At 50.3% G+C, this 14,300-nt stretch overlaps 1 protein-coding gene across 6 annotated transcripts in view; it reads right to left on the bottom strand.

Moving 5' to 3' along the window:
* ANO2 (anoctamin 2) overlaps window positions 1-14,300 on the bottom strand; it is a 344,114-nt gene that overhangs the window by 60,384 nt on the left and 269,430 nt on the right. For all 6 annotated transcript variants that reach the window (XM_084956923.1, XM_021092435.2, XM_084956919.1 and 3 more), the window contains 2 exons: window positions 10,350-10,424; window positions 3,172-3,367 (listed from right to left, as the gene is read on the bottom strand). In XM_084956923.1, the coding sequence (XP_084813049.1) occupies window positions 3,172-3,367; window positions 10,350-10,424 (271 nt within the window). The remainder of the gene's footprint in view (window positions 1-3,171; window positions 3,368-10,349; window positions 10,425-14,300) is intronic.

Below are 14,300 nucleotides of genomic sequence, written 5' to 3'. Positions count from 1 at the left end.
CCCCAGACAATGAGAAATGCACATCAAAACAGCACAAGAGGAGTTCCCGTCGTGGCTCAGTGGCTAACAAACCTGACTAGTAACCATGAGGATACGGGTTCAACCCCTGGCCTCACTCAGTGGGTTAAGAATCTGGTGTTGCTGTGAGCTGTGGTGTAGGTCGCAGAGGCAGCTCGGATCCCACGTGGCTGTGGCTGTGGCATAGGCCGGCGGCTACAGCTCTGATTGGACCCCTAGCCTGGGGACCTCCATATGCCAAGGGAGTGGCCCTGAGTTCAAACCTTAGGACAAGGAGAATGTAATACTTCCTTTGCTGACCACACAGTTTCTGCGAGGATGAGATGGGATAACCGAATTCGGTTTTGGGATAAAAATGCCTTATGAACGAGTATCGATCACTATGCACTCGTTAGAATTTCACCTCCTTTTGGGCCAGCGGACTCTCACATGGAGTCCATGACACTGGCTAACAGCCAGGAGGAGCCTGAACTTTCGGGTGAGAAAGGGAGCGCCTTAGCACCGGTGGGGGCAGCCTCACAGCCTTGAAAGGGTTTCACGGCCCAAGGCAAAGAGAATCAAGATCCGCCCTTGTATCTGGCAGATGTTGACACTTGTCTTGGGTCTTTACCACTGTCTGGAGCTGTGTAAGAAAAGTGAAATAACGGAATACAACGGGACCCCAGGAAGACATCGCTCCATCATCACTGATTTCCTGTTCCTTCCTCCTTCCTTCCTGCCACACATTCAGGAATCTCCTTGACACCCGATCTTCTGGCTTCTCTCCACCCTCTGCCAGCCTACATCCCGCTGGAGTCATTCTGAAAACAGCTCCCAACACCGCACAGTCTTCAAAGCCCCTGCTCCCGCCCCACGTGGCGCTTTGAACTGTAGTTTTATCCGGATATATGTCCAGGAGTGGGTCCTGCTGCATAGCACAGGGAACGCTAGCCAATCACTTGTGATAGAACATGAGGGAAGATAATATGAGAAAAAGAATGTATATATATGTATGACTGGGTCACTTTGCTGTATAGCAGAAATTGGCAGAACACTATAAAGCAACTATAGTTTAATTTTTAAAAAATTAAAAAAAACCCAAAACCACAGCGGTTGTTGGGTCAGGAGCTGTCGTGGGGGTAGGGGACATTTCTTCCCACTGCTACCTTTTCCCCCTACGACAAGAGAGTGATTACTTGTAATTCCCCCCCTCTTGCTCCTTTCTCCTCCCTGGTGAGAGAAGGGGAAGAACTCCGCCCACTGGTGGCTGTGGAAGGTGACAGTGGCATTCCTCGCCTGCACCTTGCTCTGTCCTTTCGGGGAAGCGAAGGGCCTGAAGGAGGCAGCTGCTCCTCTGTGGCCCCCACAGCCCTCCGCGTCCCTAAGACCCGCAGGGCTGCCCTGACCTCTGTTACCTGCGCAGGGAAGGAGGCAAGTCTGCCTGGATCAGGAAGCCTGTTGGGCTCTCCAGCCAAGCTGCTTCCTCCACTGTAGCCTTTTTCAGCTTTAAAGGTAAAAGCCTAGCTTTGGTCTATACCTGCCTTTGCTTTGTTTCTCAGCTGATTCAGAAATCAGGCCAGAAAGATGGTGTTTTGTCTTTTTTTTACTGGATACCCCTTTGAATTTCAGCCAGTACTTGTCCATTGTCTATGAAAATAAGCAGAGTCCTCGTCCCAAAGGTCAAGGTCTTCTACCGGAACATCTGGGCTCAGCCAACTCTCTGAGCTCAGTTGCCCCCCACGCTGTGCCCTGGACACGCCAGGACCCTTGAGCACTGCGGACGCCACACGGGCTTCCCTGGCATCCTGGACACGCTTCGTGTTCTTTCTTCCATCTCTGAGTTCTGCTCCTTTGGCTTCCTGGTGTTTAGGCCCCCAAATTCCACCCATGGCACAAGCCCAGCCCGCTGCTCCCTGCAGCTTTCCTGACTCTGATGGGTCAGATCTCCTCCTTCAACACCAGATTTCTCATTCTATCTCCTCCCCAAGGAACCTTCCTTTCCTCTTGCCTGCCCTGCGACTCCCTCCGCATGTGCCTGTCTGATGTCCATTTACCTCCGAGCGCTCCACCTGGACGCCTCGCCTGGAGCCTCCCCGGAGCCCCCAGAAGTATGGGATGCTCGTCCTAAGTGCTTCCATGGAAACCTGTATCCCAGCAAACGCAACTGAGTGGAATGCTCTGCTCGCTTCTCTCAAGAAACGCATGAAGGAACACATGCGTTTCTATCTAAATACACTCATACTCAGAGAGAGCGGAACAGCCAGAGGGTAAGGTGTTTGCATACCCATAGGAACCAAAGCCAGTGCCCACTGCAGGCAGAAGCCATGCCCAGGAAGGCACTGAAGAGTCACTGGCATGAGTGGAATCTTTCTAGAATCCTCTGACCCTCCAGGAAAGGCCCTCTTGAAGGGGGGGTGATCCTCTCCAGTGTCCACTTCCAACGGGTTAGGACATTAAAGACACCCTATCATTAGTTCCACTCCCCCGAGGTTGGTGAGAGGCTGAGATTGCTGGTCCCAGGATTCAGCGAGGGAAAGAGATGCCTCCGGGCCACCCAGAGTAAAGACGGTGAGGAAAGGGTCTTGGCCCCCAGCCCCTGCCTGGTCTCGGAGGCACAAGTGCCAGAAAGGGGTGTTCAAGCAACAGCAGCTTGTGGCTCGAATGACACGTCTGAACGTGGAGGCCACTGCATTTTTCTCACTGGCTGGAAGCTTGGGAAGCCTGAGGCGCCTTTGAAGTGTGCTCGGGGCCTGGGGAATGTGTGGATTTGCTGGGGCCTCTGACAATAGGGGGTGGCTAAGACCCTCCTGGGCTCAAGTATCAAGAGGCTTTCCCAACTTTATGAAACGCTGCTGGGAAAATGAGAACGAAAAGGCGGCCACTTTTATGGGGAAGCATTGAACCCCTCTTGCTTCTAGGTTGGGTTGAAAAGGACAGACCCTGCGATTAACCTTGGGGGATGATGAGGCTATTGACTTGTGCCGGAGGACGACGGATCCAGAAGGTTCCAGGAAGGCTTCCTGCCTGGGTGGAGGCCCTGCACCTCCTCATTTTCCCAATTCGAATGCACTGGACTTGCTTTTTTTTTAATTCGGGAGACGGCCACCAAAACGCTGCACAAACTGACCACGTTCAAGGGGGCCCGGGGAAACACGGGATGCGGTGACACGGTACCGATTTTGGTGAGCCACTTAGCCACAGCGCCGTAGATCTCATCCAGGATGAGGATGACCACAAGGTTGATGATGACCGCCGTGGCTGTCACCGTCACCCGGACATTGGAGCGTGTGGCCTTGTTGAGAGACAGAGCAGCCGCCGTGGTGATCCGATACACGATGACCCCAAAGACGATGGAGAACGTCAAGGCGATCTGATGGGGAAAAGAGCGACAGTCACGTGTCAGCAGTCGTGACATACCTGCTACTTTCTCAGCCCACAGAAGTCTTTGCGACACCGGGCACTGCCAATCTGGGGTTCACTGGTGGGCAGCACGGTGCTGCCGACACGCTGAATGCATGCACATTCCCAGGCTGCATTTTCCAGGAGATGATGTCTTTTATTTTTATCAGCTTCCAAATGGCTTATAACACACACCAAAAAACTCAGGTTACTATATATATATACACACACACACACACATACATAAATATATATGTATGTATAATTAAGTGTATATATATACATATAGTAATCTTATGGAAAACTAAGGTGACCGTATATATACATACATATCTATCTATACCTACATATATATGTATGTATAATTGAATCACTTTGCTGCACAGCAGAAATGAACACACCATTGCAAATCAACTATACATCAAAGAAACAAATTTTTTTAAAAAAGTTAACATTACTGTGGGGAGAGAAAAGGGGGAAGGACAATATAGGGGTTATTGCAGGGTAATAATAAGAGTTTCAGATGCGTGAAACTTGAAAAGTGTAAATCAAGCACTATCGAATTTAAAGAATCTTGCATCCAATTAAAAAGTTGCACAGCCTGTTTAGAAGTCTTATAGATAAAAGCTAATATTTAAAAATGCAATTAAATAAAAAGAAACTAAGAATGAAATGCTGGATACAGGTGGTGTGTATGTGGGATTTCTTTTATTAGGAAGCCTTCAATTCACTATGGAGATAAGTCCACCGTAGTAAACAATACCTCAGAAGGTACTACGCGTCAAGTGAAGTGTAGCTGTCATACTCAGAGAACAGAGGGGGCTCAGGGAAGAGTTTGTGGAGCAAAGGGATTTAAGCGGGGCCTTCAATGAAAGGCAATAGGGAGCCATTGAAGGTGTTTGAGCTGAAAAGGGGAGCGTTAGAGCCTGAGCGGGGAGGGTGCAGAAAGGTTGCTCTAAGGAGGGAGGAAAAAGACAAAGAAACCCCAATGGAGATTTTTAGACCCTCAGTCTTCAGGGTGAATAGGGTCTTGTTCCAAGATTTCTCTACCCAGCAATTTAAATGGAAGAGTCAGGAGTTCCCGTGGTGGCCCAGCAGAAAATGAATCTGACTAGCATCCCTGAGGACGCAGGTTCAATCCCTGCCTCACTTAGTGGGTTAAGGATCCGGGATTGCCATGAGCTATGGTGTAGGTCATGGATGTGGCTCAGATTCCAAGTTGCTGTGGCTGTGGTGTAGGGCGGCAGCTGTGGCTCCGATGTGACCCCCAGCCTGTGGGTGTGGCCCTAAAAAGACAAAAAAAAAAAAGGAGGCCTCAGATGTCTCACTGGGTGAGGAAATCTCTGGGTGCTGTATTTAAAAGGAAAGTTGAGCAGCCACTTGACGTCGAGGGCCAACCCCATTTCTTTTTTCCGGAACCTAAGGATAAGAAGGCGCTCTCCCAATCCGGCTCCATCTCCTCTCCGATCCAGTCAAGGGAGGGCTGTTTCCCTGAAGCAGGAGGATGCGAGAGGACAGTGCCCCGAAGGAAGCCTCTTGGAGGGGGCAGAGGGCGAGGGGGCAGCTAGGTGTGTACCCCGCTCACAGCAAAGTTCTAATTCGTTTCAGTCAAGGGGAGGCTGCCTTCCCTTTCTGCAAAAGAGGCAGCTCAGGTCATATTTCCTCTGGGGGCAGGAAAAGCGGGTGGGTGTTGGCTGTGGAGGCCTCCATGGAAAACACGGGGAGAGAACAGGGCCGGGGAAAAGGTTTCCCTGAGAAAACACGGTCCAGGACCACACGTGTCCCCTTCCTAGAAAGGAGTGGGGAGGGGACACCGGCTCACTCCAGCCCTGCTTCACAAGCAGTGGGAATGACACTCTGGGGGCATGTGATGGGGAGTGGGTTGCAGATTTGTCTGTGCCTGGACGTCTTCAGACCTTCAGACCTCTGCGGGTGCTGGTGGCAGCCTCAACCCTGTATCCCCGTGCGCTTTATCAGGTTTGCTTTGTGGGCCATGGTGTGCAAAGGAAGCTCACCCAAGGAAGGCAGGATGGCGGCATCCTCAGGGTAGGGGGAGAGTGTGTGTGTGTGTGTGTGTGTGTGTGTGTGTGTGTGTGTGTGTCAGGGTGGAGGGGAGGTTAAATGGGAAAAACACTCCGTGGGAGGCCCCCCTTTTCCGATGCGAGGTGGGGGCAGGGGCAGCAGGACCCCCGGCCCCCAGGACTGGGGACAGAGGGATAACTTCCACGTACGAGGGGAAACCAGGACATGACATCACCCCTCTCCAGCGCGGTAGACATTTCACTTCCCCGTCCTCCGGGACTGTCACCGCCAGACAGTAAGGGCCTGGAAAACGTGGTGTGAGATTCCTTCCCCCCCAAATCGCTTTTGCAGTGAAGGTCAGCGATGGAAGTATTGATGAGGCGGGGGGAGGCCAGGGCATCGAAGAGCGAGTGTGCGTGTGTATCTGGGGCTGGGTGTGGGGAGTGACCTGACCGAGGAAAACAACAATGGCAAAAACATCCCTCGCTTTGGGGTCTTGGGGGTGAGGAGGAGAACGGCTTCTCGTCTTCTTTAAGAGGCCCAGCGCCTAAGCTGGGGAAGGAAGAACACTTCGGTGCTATTCAAAGGGTCACTCGGACTCCCTGTCTCAAGTTGGGAGCTTGAGAAACAGGCAGAAATTCAAGCACGGACCTAGACCTACTGACTTGCAATCTGCATTTTAACCAGATTCCCCATTCTTCCAGGGGCACTGCTCTACCCACTCAAGAAAGCCCTTCTTGGAGTTCCCGTTGTGGCTCAGGGGTTAACGAACCTGACTAATATCCATGAGGACATGGGTTCGAGCCCTGGCCTTGATTGGTGGGTTAAGGATCCAGTGTTGCCGTGAGCTGTGGTGTCGGTCGCAGATGCAGCTCAGATCCTGCATTGCTGTGGCTGTGGTGTAGGCTGGCAGCTGCAGCTCCCATTCGACCCCTAGCCTGGGAACCTCCATATGCCGCAGGTGCAGCCCTACAAAGACAAAAGCCAAAAGCCCTCCCTGGCTCCCTCCCTCTCTCCCTGGCTCTGCCTCCAACCTGCCCCTCCCTGCTGTCTCCTTGGGATCCTAACTTCTCCAGCTTGGATTTTCCATCATGCTGCAGAAATCCGGTTCTGAACCTCTCCTTCCAAGTTTCCAAAGCACCTCAAGATTCCCAGTTTTCAAGGCTGGAAGAGCTTGGAAATCAACAACCCAACCCCAGGACCATTTTGCAGATGTGGAAACAGGTATGGAAAGTGAAGTGATTTGCTCAAGGTCACGAGGCATAGACTACCCCCCTAGATCATGATAGGAATTAAAGAATATTAGCATTTAGCCGTCATCCTCATCCAGCCTTTGATCCCAAGGAAACTGAGGCCCAAGAAGCAGCACTGTGAGTGGTTCACGCTCCAGGGGTTACACGGCAAAACCGAGATACTAATGGTGATGACACCATCCTCAACAAGAGCTAATCCACTTGTGCGCTCTTGATTCCATTTTCCAAGGTGTATCTACACTGGCAGGAATCCTGGTAACAACCACACAAAACAGGCCTTTTGTACATTCGATTCAAAACTGTCCAGGATTTGAACCTGGCTCTATGGCTCCAAAGTCAGCAATCCTATTCTGACCTTCAAATCCAGGTCTTTTGGCATTAAATCTAGTCCTATTTTCATCACTTTGGCCACATTACTGCTTTTACTTATTAAATTCAACCAATGTTTTCCGACCGCTAGCTGTACTACCCTAGTTGTATTTCATGGTTATGGTCAGGTTCCCCCAACTAGGCCCAAAGTTGGGACTGGTCTTGTACTGCATTCTGTGCCTTGTGAGTGGTTAGACCTGTTTGGTAAATATGGGCGATCTTGTCCCCGTCCCCTCCCTCATCCCCTGCCCTCCCCGGTCCCCCCACACATGGTGGAATATCATGGCCTGTGTGACTCCTGCTGGGTTTTTTTAAGTCCATCTAAGAATACATATTTATTGTTCTATAAAAAAATGAAACCTTTAAAGAAAAGTTAATTTAAAGACACAGCGGTTGTGAGAAATAATACAGAGAGAGCCCATATAACCTTCACCCAGGTTCCCCCCTGGTGACATCTTGCAAAACGGTAGTACATGTCACTCTGGATATTGACAGGGATACAGTCAAGGTACAGGGCATTCCCAACCCACAAGCACGCCTCTTGTTGCAGCTTTATAGCCATACCCACTCTCTCCTTCCCCACCCTTCTCAAACACTTGGCTACCACTAATCGCTCCTCTATTTCTACAATTTTGTCATTTTAAGATTATATAGGGAGTTCCCACTTCCTGCTGGTTTTTTAAAGTACACTTTAGAAAAAAATCTTTTTATATCCACCCCTGCTCCATATGGAGGTTCCCAGGCTAGGGGTCCAATCAGAGCTGTGGCCGCCAGCCTACACCACAGCCACAGCATCGCCATATCCCAGCCGTATCCTCAACCTACACCGCAGCTCACGGCAACACTCGATCCTTAACCCACTAAGGGAGGCCAGGGATCGATCCATATCCTCATGGATACTAGTCAGATTCATAGCCCACTGAGCCACAATGGGGACTCCTTAAATACAATTTTTAATGTTACTTTCCATTTACTTTTATTGCCAAATATTGGCTATGTTCCCCATGTTGTACGACACATCCCGGTGGCTTGCAGTGTTTGAATCCCACAGCTTTGCTGGGGGACATGGCCAGATTGCAGTAGAAGCCACACCACAGCGTCCAGAGCCCTAATTTCACACTGCAAAAGAGATGGGAAGGAATGCTGGGCTGGTCCCTGCCCTTTGGGACTTGCATTCTGAATCGAAGTTGAGACAACCAGGGCACACAGACAACGAGGATGAGCCTAGCAGCAGCTGGACAGAGTCACGGGTCTCAGTCCAGGGGCTTCTCATTTGCTCTGAGCAGAGAGCAGAGGGATTAGAGAAAAGGCCACCGAAGCAGCTTGGGGACAGTTTCCTATGGGAAAGGCTTGGAGGAGAGAATAAGAAGGAGCAAGTGAAATGCACAGGGCAGAGCAACCCCTACTGAACGGGGAGAGTGGCTGGTCGCGCGCACAGCACATAATAGTAGCTCAATCTGGAAAAATACACACACCAAGGACTTCATCGTTGCATACTCAGTTGCCTCTGGCATCTGCTTAATTAATTTATTTTATCATGCAGTTATTCATAAAATACGTCTTGAGCACCTACTGTGGGCCGGTCATGTCTAGTTGTCAGATACACAGTAGTGAATAAAACAGAAATTTCTGTCCTCGTGAGGTTGATCTTCTAGAGGGGAGAGACAGACAAGAAACTCACGAGCAGGTAAAATATCTGGTAAATCGGGTGTGATAAAAACCATAGGAACATATAAAGCCAGCAGGAGCATAGAGATAGGATGCAGCTTATAGGAGGTGTGCAGGGTGACGTGTCGGCAAGGACTGACAACAGGAACTGTGAGGACAGTGGGGACAGGGTTTACTTCTCTATCTTCTCATCCAGGCACGTATTTGTTATCTGTAAATGCCCCAGGGGACTGATGATTTTAGTTTCGTTTCTACTCTATGCCCAGGGCCTGAGAATAGCGTCAAGCCCATGGTTGGCACCCGTGAAACGATGGTTGGTTGGTGGCAACTATGGTTGGTTGGTGGCAAATATTTTTGGGACGAATGACTGAACTCTTTGCCAACATCATGCATAGTGTGGGAGGCTGGGGAGGGCTACACTAAACCTTACGCCACCCCAGCTTCATCCACGGCAATCCACCACCTCTTCTGGAATAAACTCCACTCTTGTTAACAAGCAAGGAGAAGCTAGGGAACTGAACTCTTTGCCAACATCATGCATAGTGTGGGAACATGACGTGCTAAGTGCTAGCAAGGTGCCCAGCACCTCTGCACTCAGAGGTGTCGAGTGAGACGGTGCTCATGCGCCCTTCGCCTTTCGCATTTCTGAGATGCACCTGCTCCTGTCCTCTGCGATCACAACGGCAAGAACAATAAAGGAAATCATAACCCCAGGCCTGGCCCAGAGTTACTGCTGGCCGGCGGGTCCAGAAAAGTATTAGAATTTCAGTCCTAGTTCGGGAATAAGCAAGCCCTTCCCAATCCCGCAATTAATGTGCGGTCCTGCTTGGAAATACTGGATGGACAGAAGTTCCCATCTTGGATTCTAGGCTTCTACCCATAGACTGGTAGACAGGGGTGGGGCAAGGGGGCAGGGGTCTTTGTGCCCGGAGCTAGGTCCTCTGAGTTTTACTGTCCCCAGGTCTCCACGCTTCAGCTACTGTATTGTCTCAGCCCTCCTGGTTCCCAGGAACAACCTACGATCACATCACTGATCAACGCAGGTAAGAGTCACGGACCCAGTCTCCACCTTCCCTGGCCCGCCGGGGTCTCTCCCTCAAAAGGGCTCTTCCAAACTCCAACAGAAGGGACCGGGAAATGAACACAGCAACTCTTCAGGGAGCGGATAGCACCCAAGCCACTGTCCTCTGGGGCTTCCAGACCATTTTTTTCCATGAGCCATCCAGGACGTCAGCCCGCAGCCAGGACAGGCAGCCGCCACTTTGTCATCATCTCACCTGCACGGGGAAGGCCTTCTTCCAAGGTCTCATCTGTCTCTACGTGGGAGACACCATCCCACAACCCACCCCGCAACTTCAAATATCAGTGGTCCGGGCTGGGAAGACAGAACCCCCTTCTACAGCCGCTGAAGGCCAGTGACCCTCCCAGGGCTGAGGGACTCATCTTCCCCTCTTCAGGGGACCAGCAGCAGCAATGGCCTCGGAATCAGGTGAGATTCCCCCCCTCCCCCAATCAGGACTATAGCTTCATCGTCACCAGCCTTCATGGTCCCCACAGCGTAACAGACTCACACACCCACGGCAGTCACACAACAGGGCCTTCAGGCACACTCACACCCAGGGGTTCCCTCCAGGCCATTACCATGAACAAGATGGAGGCGAAGTTCATCAAGTAGCCTGGGAAACGATCTTTCCAGGTCAGCTTGTCTTCATCATCCTGGAGAGAAACAGAACAGAGGCCATCAGGTGACACCAACAATGGATAGGAATATTCTCTCGATTTACATAAATTTGCATCTCATTATCACTCAACTTAGGTATCTTTCCAGTCTCTGATGCCTTACCCTCCACACTAACAACTAATCTAGTGACTTCTAGAAAGCCTGGAAAATCCATGGTGACAAGAGGACAGTATTTGATTTCAGCCTCACGTTGGGCTGCAGTTTTAGTTCAACCACTTAGCCGTGAGATTTTCAGCGAGTCTCTTAAGGTTTCTCAGCCTCTTTTTTTTTTTTTTTTTTGTCTTGTCTTTCTAGGGGCACATCCGCAGCATATGGAGGTTCCCAGGTCAGGGGTCTAATCGGAGCTGTAGCTGCTGACCTACACCACAGCCACAGCAATACCAGATCTGAGCCACATCTGCGACCTACACCACAGCTCATGGCAAGGCCAGATCCTTAACCCACTGAGCAAGGCCAGGGATAGAACCCAAAACCTCATGGTTCCTAGTTGGATTCGTTTCTGCTGAGGCATGATAGGAACTCCTAACCCTCTATTTTGTAATCTGTAAAACAGGCACAGTCTTGACCCCCATTCTGGCTAATGCACAGGATGGTTTTATTTGTTTTGTTTTATTTTATTTTATTTTATTTTTGGCTGCACCCACAGCATGCAGAAGTTCCCAGGGCCAGGGCTCAAACCTGTACCACAGCAGTAACCAGAGTCACAGCAGTGACAACTGCCAGATCCTTAACCCACCGAGCCACTTGGGAACTTCTGTTTTGTTTTATTTTAATGAGAAACATATGAACAGAGGAAAGCAACAGACAGATGACAGATACAAACCACCACAGGGCAGAATCCTAAAATAGATCATCATTCATCCAAAGATCAACTGGTTACCTTATATCCTAAGTGTACAAATTGCTCATAATTTTTGTTCTTCAAAGAACCTGTCTGTGTTGTCATCTGTTTCCTCCAAAACATCTGTCCTCTCCTGGTGGCAAGTGCAGACGTTTCGAGGGGCAGTTGAAGCTGATGCCCTGCTATCAGCCTGGTGGAGAACCAGACTGGGTCCAGGTCACAGGCTGCTCTCCTGGGCCCACCACGTCCCTGACCTTGTCCCTGACCACGTCCTCCCCCTGAGGACCCTCGTTTGGGAGGGTGAGGCCAACAAGATATGAGTGGTAACAAGTTCTGCTGCTTAACTGGCACCCAATTTTAGTCCAGGCATCGAACTTCTCTGGGCTGCAGAGAAATCTGAATTGGAATTGGAATTGATCATTATTGGAACTGGAACTGATCCAGGGTCCTGGCCATGATGGGGCAGGCCATCTGAAGCCCTGTTTGGGAAGATGCCATGAAAACAGCAAAGCCCCCCCATGCCGACCAGGCAGGAGCCCCCGGCAGTGTGTCTGAGTCAAGCTCAGCAAAGGCAGTTTCTGCTTCTCTCTTCCCTCCTCGCCAGGACTGGATCGCCGAGCTCTCTGGATCTGGCTCTAGCAACAGTGCCATCTAGTCTTTGAAAGCTTGTACTGTAGGCCTGTAGGTGAAGGGCCTTCCCGGCCTGAAAGACTTCTTTCTACAGACCTCTGTGCACCCACCACGTGCTGAGCTTGGGGCCAGGCTTGCTAGGGGGACAGAGGGCCGGGGACACACGATCACTGCCCCAAGGGGCCTCCAGTCTAATGAGATGGACGTGACATCCACACGCCAAAAAGGTCCAGGAATCACTCGCCAGTTTGAGGAGGGTGGGTTATCCTCGGAGTGAACGGGGAGTGGGGGGGGGGGATGTGAGGAAAGCGATGGTGTGTCTTTCTCATGGCTTGTCTGGAGCTGAGCACAGGGTTGAGCTGGCTTAAATGGGGTGGAAATGAGAGTTAAGGCTGAAGTCATTCAGTAATGAGGGCTTTGATTTACAGATGATATAAACAAGGGACGCTTGGTTTCTCATACAGCGGGATAGGGTGGTCTCCCGCCCTGGAGAGTGAGTTTCAGTTGTTCCACCCAACAAACGTGGTCTGAGTGTCTTGGGATGGGCGGGGCTCTGTGCTGGACACTGAGGACACGGGGAGGAGAAGGCTTGGCCCTGCCCCAGGAGGAGCTCAGATCCCATAAGGAAACAAAGAGAAGGATTTCAGAGCTAACCCAGGTAAGGAAAGCACTGTTACTATTTTGCTTAAAAACAAGACATAAAAAGCAACTGAATTTGATGTTATCTCAAAGCAACTATCTTGGAGTTCCTGTTATGGCTCAGGGGAAATGAGTCTGACTAGTATCCGTGAGGACGCAGGTTCGATCCCTGGTCTTGCTCAGTGGGTTAAGGATCCAGCACTGCCATGAGCTGTGATGTAAGTCACAGACACAGCTTGGATCCTGTGTTGCTGTGGCTGTGGTATAGGCTGGCAGCTACAGCTCCGATTCAGCCCCTAGCCTGGGACCCTCCATATGCCACGGGTGTGGCCCTAAAAAGACAAAAACAAACAAACAATGCAACTATCTTTTTTTTTTTTTTTTTTTTGCTTCTTACTGCATATGTAAGTTCCCAGGCTAGGGGTTAAAGTAGAGCTACCGCTGCCAGCCTACACCACATCTTTGACCTGCATCCTCATAGATACTAGTTGGGTTTGTTACTGCTGAGCCACAGTGGAAACTCCTCAAAGCAACTATCCTAAAGAACAATACTCCTTTGGATATAGATGTTCTAGTGTTTGTGTTAAAACCACTCTCCCCACCCTCCTGTTTACACCGATGAGCTCTTTTCTCTGGAAGTGACAGCTTCCAGCACACACACGGTTCTCAAACATTCAGACACTTTCCAAACCCAAGTGCCAAGAGAGACTATTACCCCAAAGATTATAGGGTGCCTTCCGAGCTCCCCAAGTTCCTGGTAAAGATGCGAGTCGGGTGGCCTTTACATGAATAACTGGCTCTGAATCAAGGAAGCTAATTAGAATCTCCTCTCCCTGGCACATTGAAGACGCATGCCCTCAACTGAACTACACTCGGTGTGAAAGTCACCTAACCAAGTTATGGGCTCATAGAGGAGAAGGAGAACTTGGAACCAGCCCCTCTGAATTTAACTCTTGGCTCTAACACTTACCAGGTCAAGTGACCTTGGGAAATTCCCAGAACCTATGTTTCCTCATCTGTAAAGTCATTCTATTCCTGAGCTACAACATGGTGACACTCTTAACACCGAGTTACCACGCTCTTGGGGTGGCTCCCTTTTCGCCCACCCCTGGAGGCACCAAGCCAGGGTACCTGCACGCAGCTAAGTGAGAACTCAGCACCTCCCTCTCCTTTAACACGGAGCTGACAACACTTGTCCCACCAAAGTGGCAGAGGTTGTATGCAAATCCTGTGGCTGAATGTCTGGGAGAGAGCTTTGCAAGTTCCACAGAGTCACACCAAAGTAGGGTCTAATCAATCAGGTTCAAGATTATATCAGAAGCAGGTGGTTAGGAATTGCTCAGCGAATTCACCATTGTTAAGACATGAGGCTAGCTGTCATCTGTGCTCCTGTCTTCGTCCCTTACAGCTCCCACTTCCAAGTGTCCACACAGGGAGTCTCATGGTGACATTCACAGAAAATCCCCAAAGTGCCCCCTTTTGGCAAACTGAACAGTCTAAAAGGCAATCACTGAAAATGCAGTGGATGAGAATACCATTTAAGCAGATCCCTTGGAGAGCAACCCTGGAAAACAGCCAATTATCCCTGAGTAAGTATATTTTTTTAAACTTGAGGTATGATTTACATACGGCAAGTCACCTTCATTCGGGTGCAGCTCTGTGAGTTTTGATAACATACATGTACCGTCATGTAACTGCGCCCACAATCAGATACAGAACAATTGCGTCACTCCTCAATATT

Source organism: Sus scrofa, chromosome 5, assembly GCF_054392235.1.
Source record: "Sus scrofa isolate SSC_HxYL_T2T_F1_AM1 chromosome 5, Sscrofa_HxYL_maternal_Yorkshire_Landrace_v2.0, whole genome shotgun sequence".
Lineage (NCBI taxonomy): Eukaryota > Metazoa > Chordata > Mammalia > Artiodactyla > Suidae > Sus > Sus scrofa.
The sequence above is the reverse complement of the archived record's forward strand: the minus strand, read 5'-3'. Positions and strand labels throughout refer to the sequence as shown.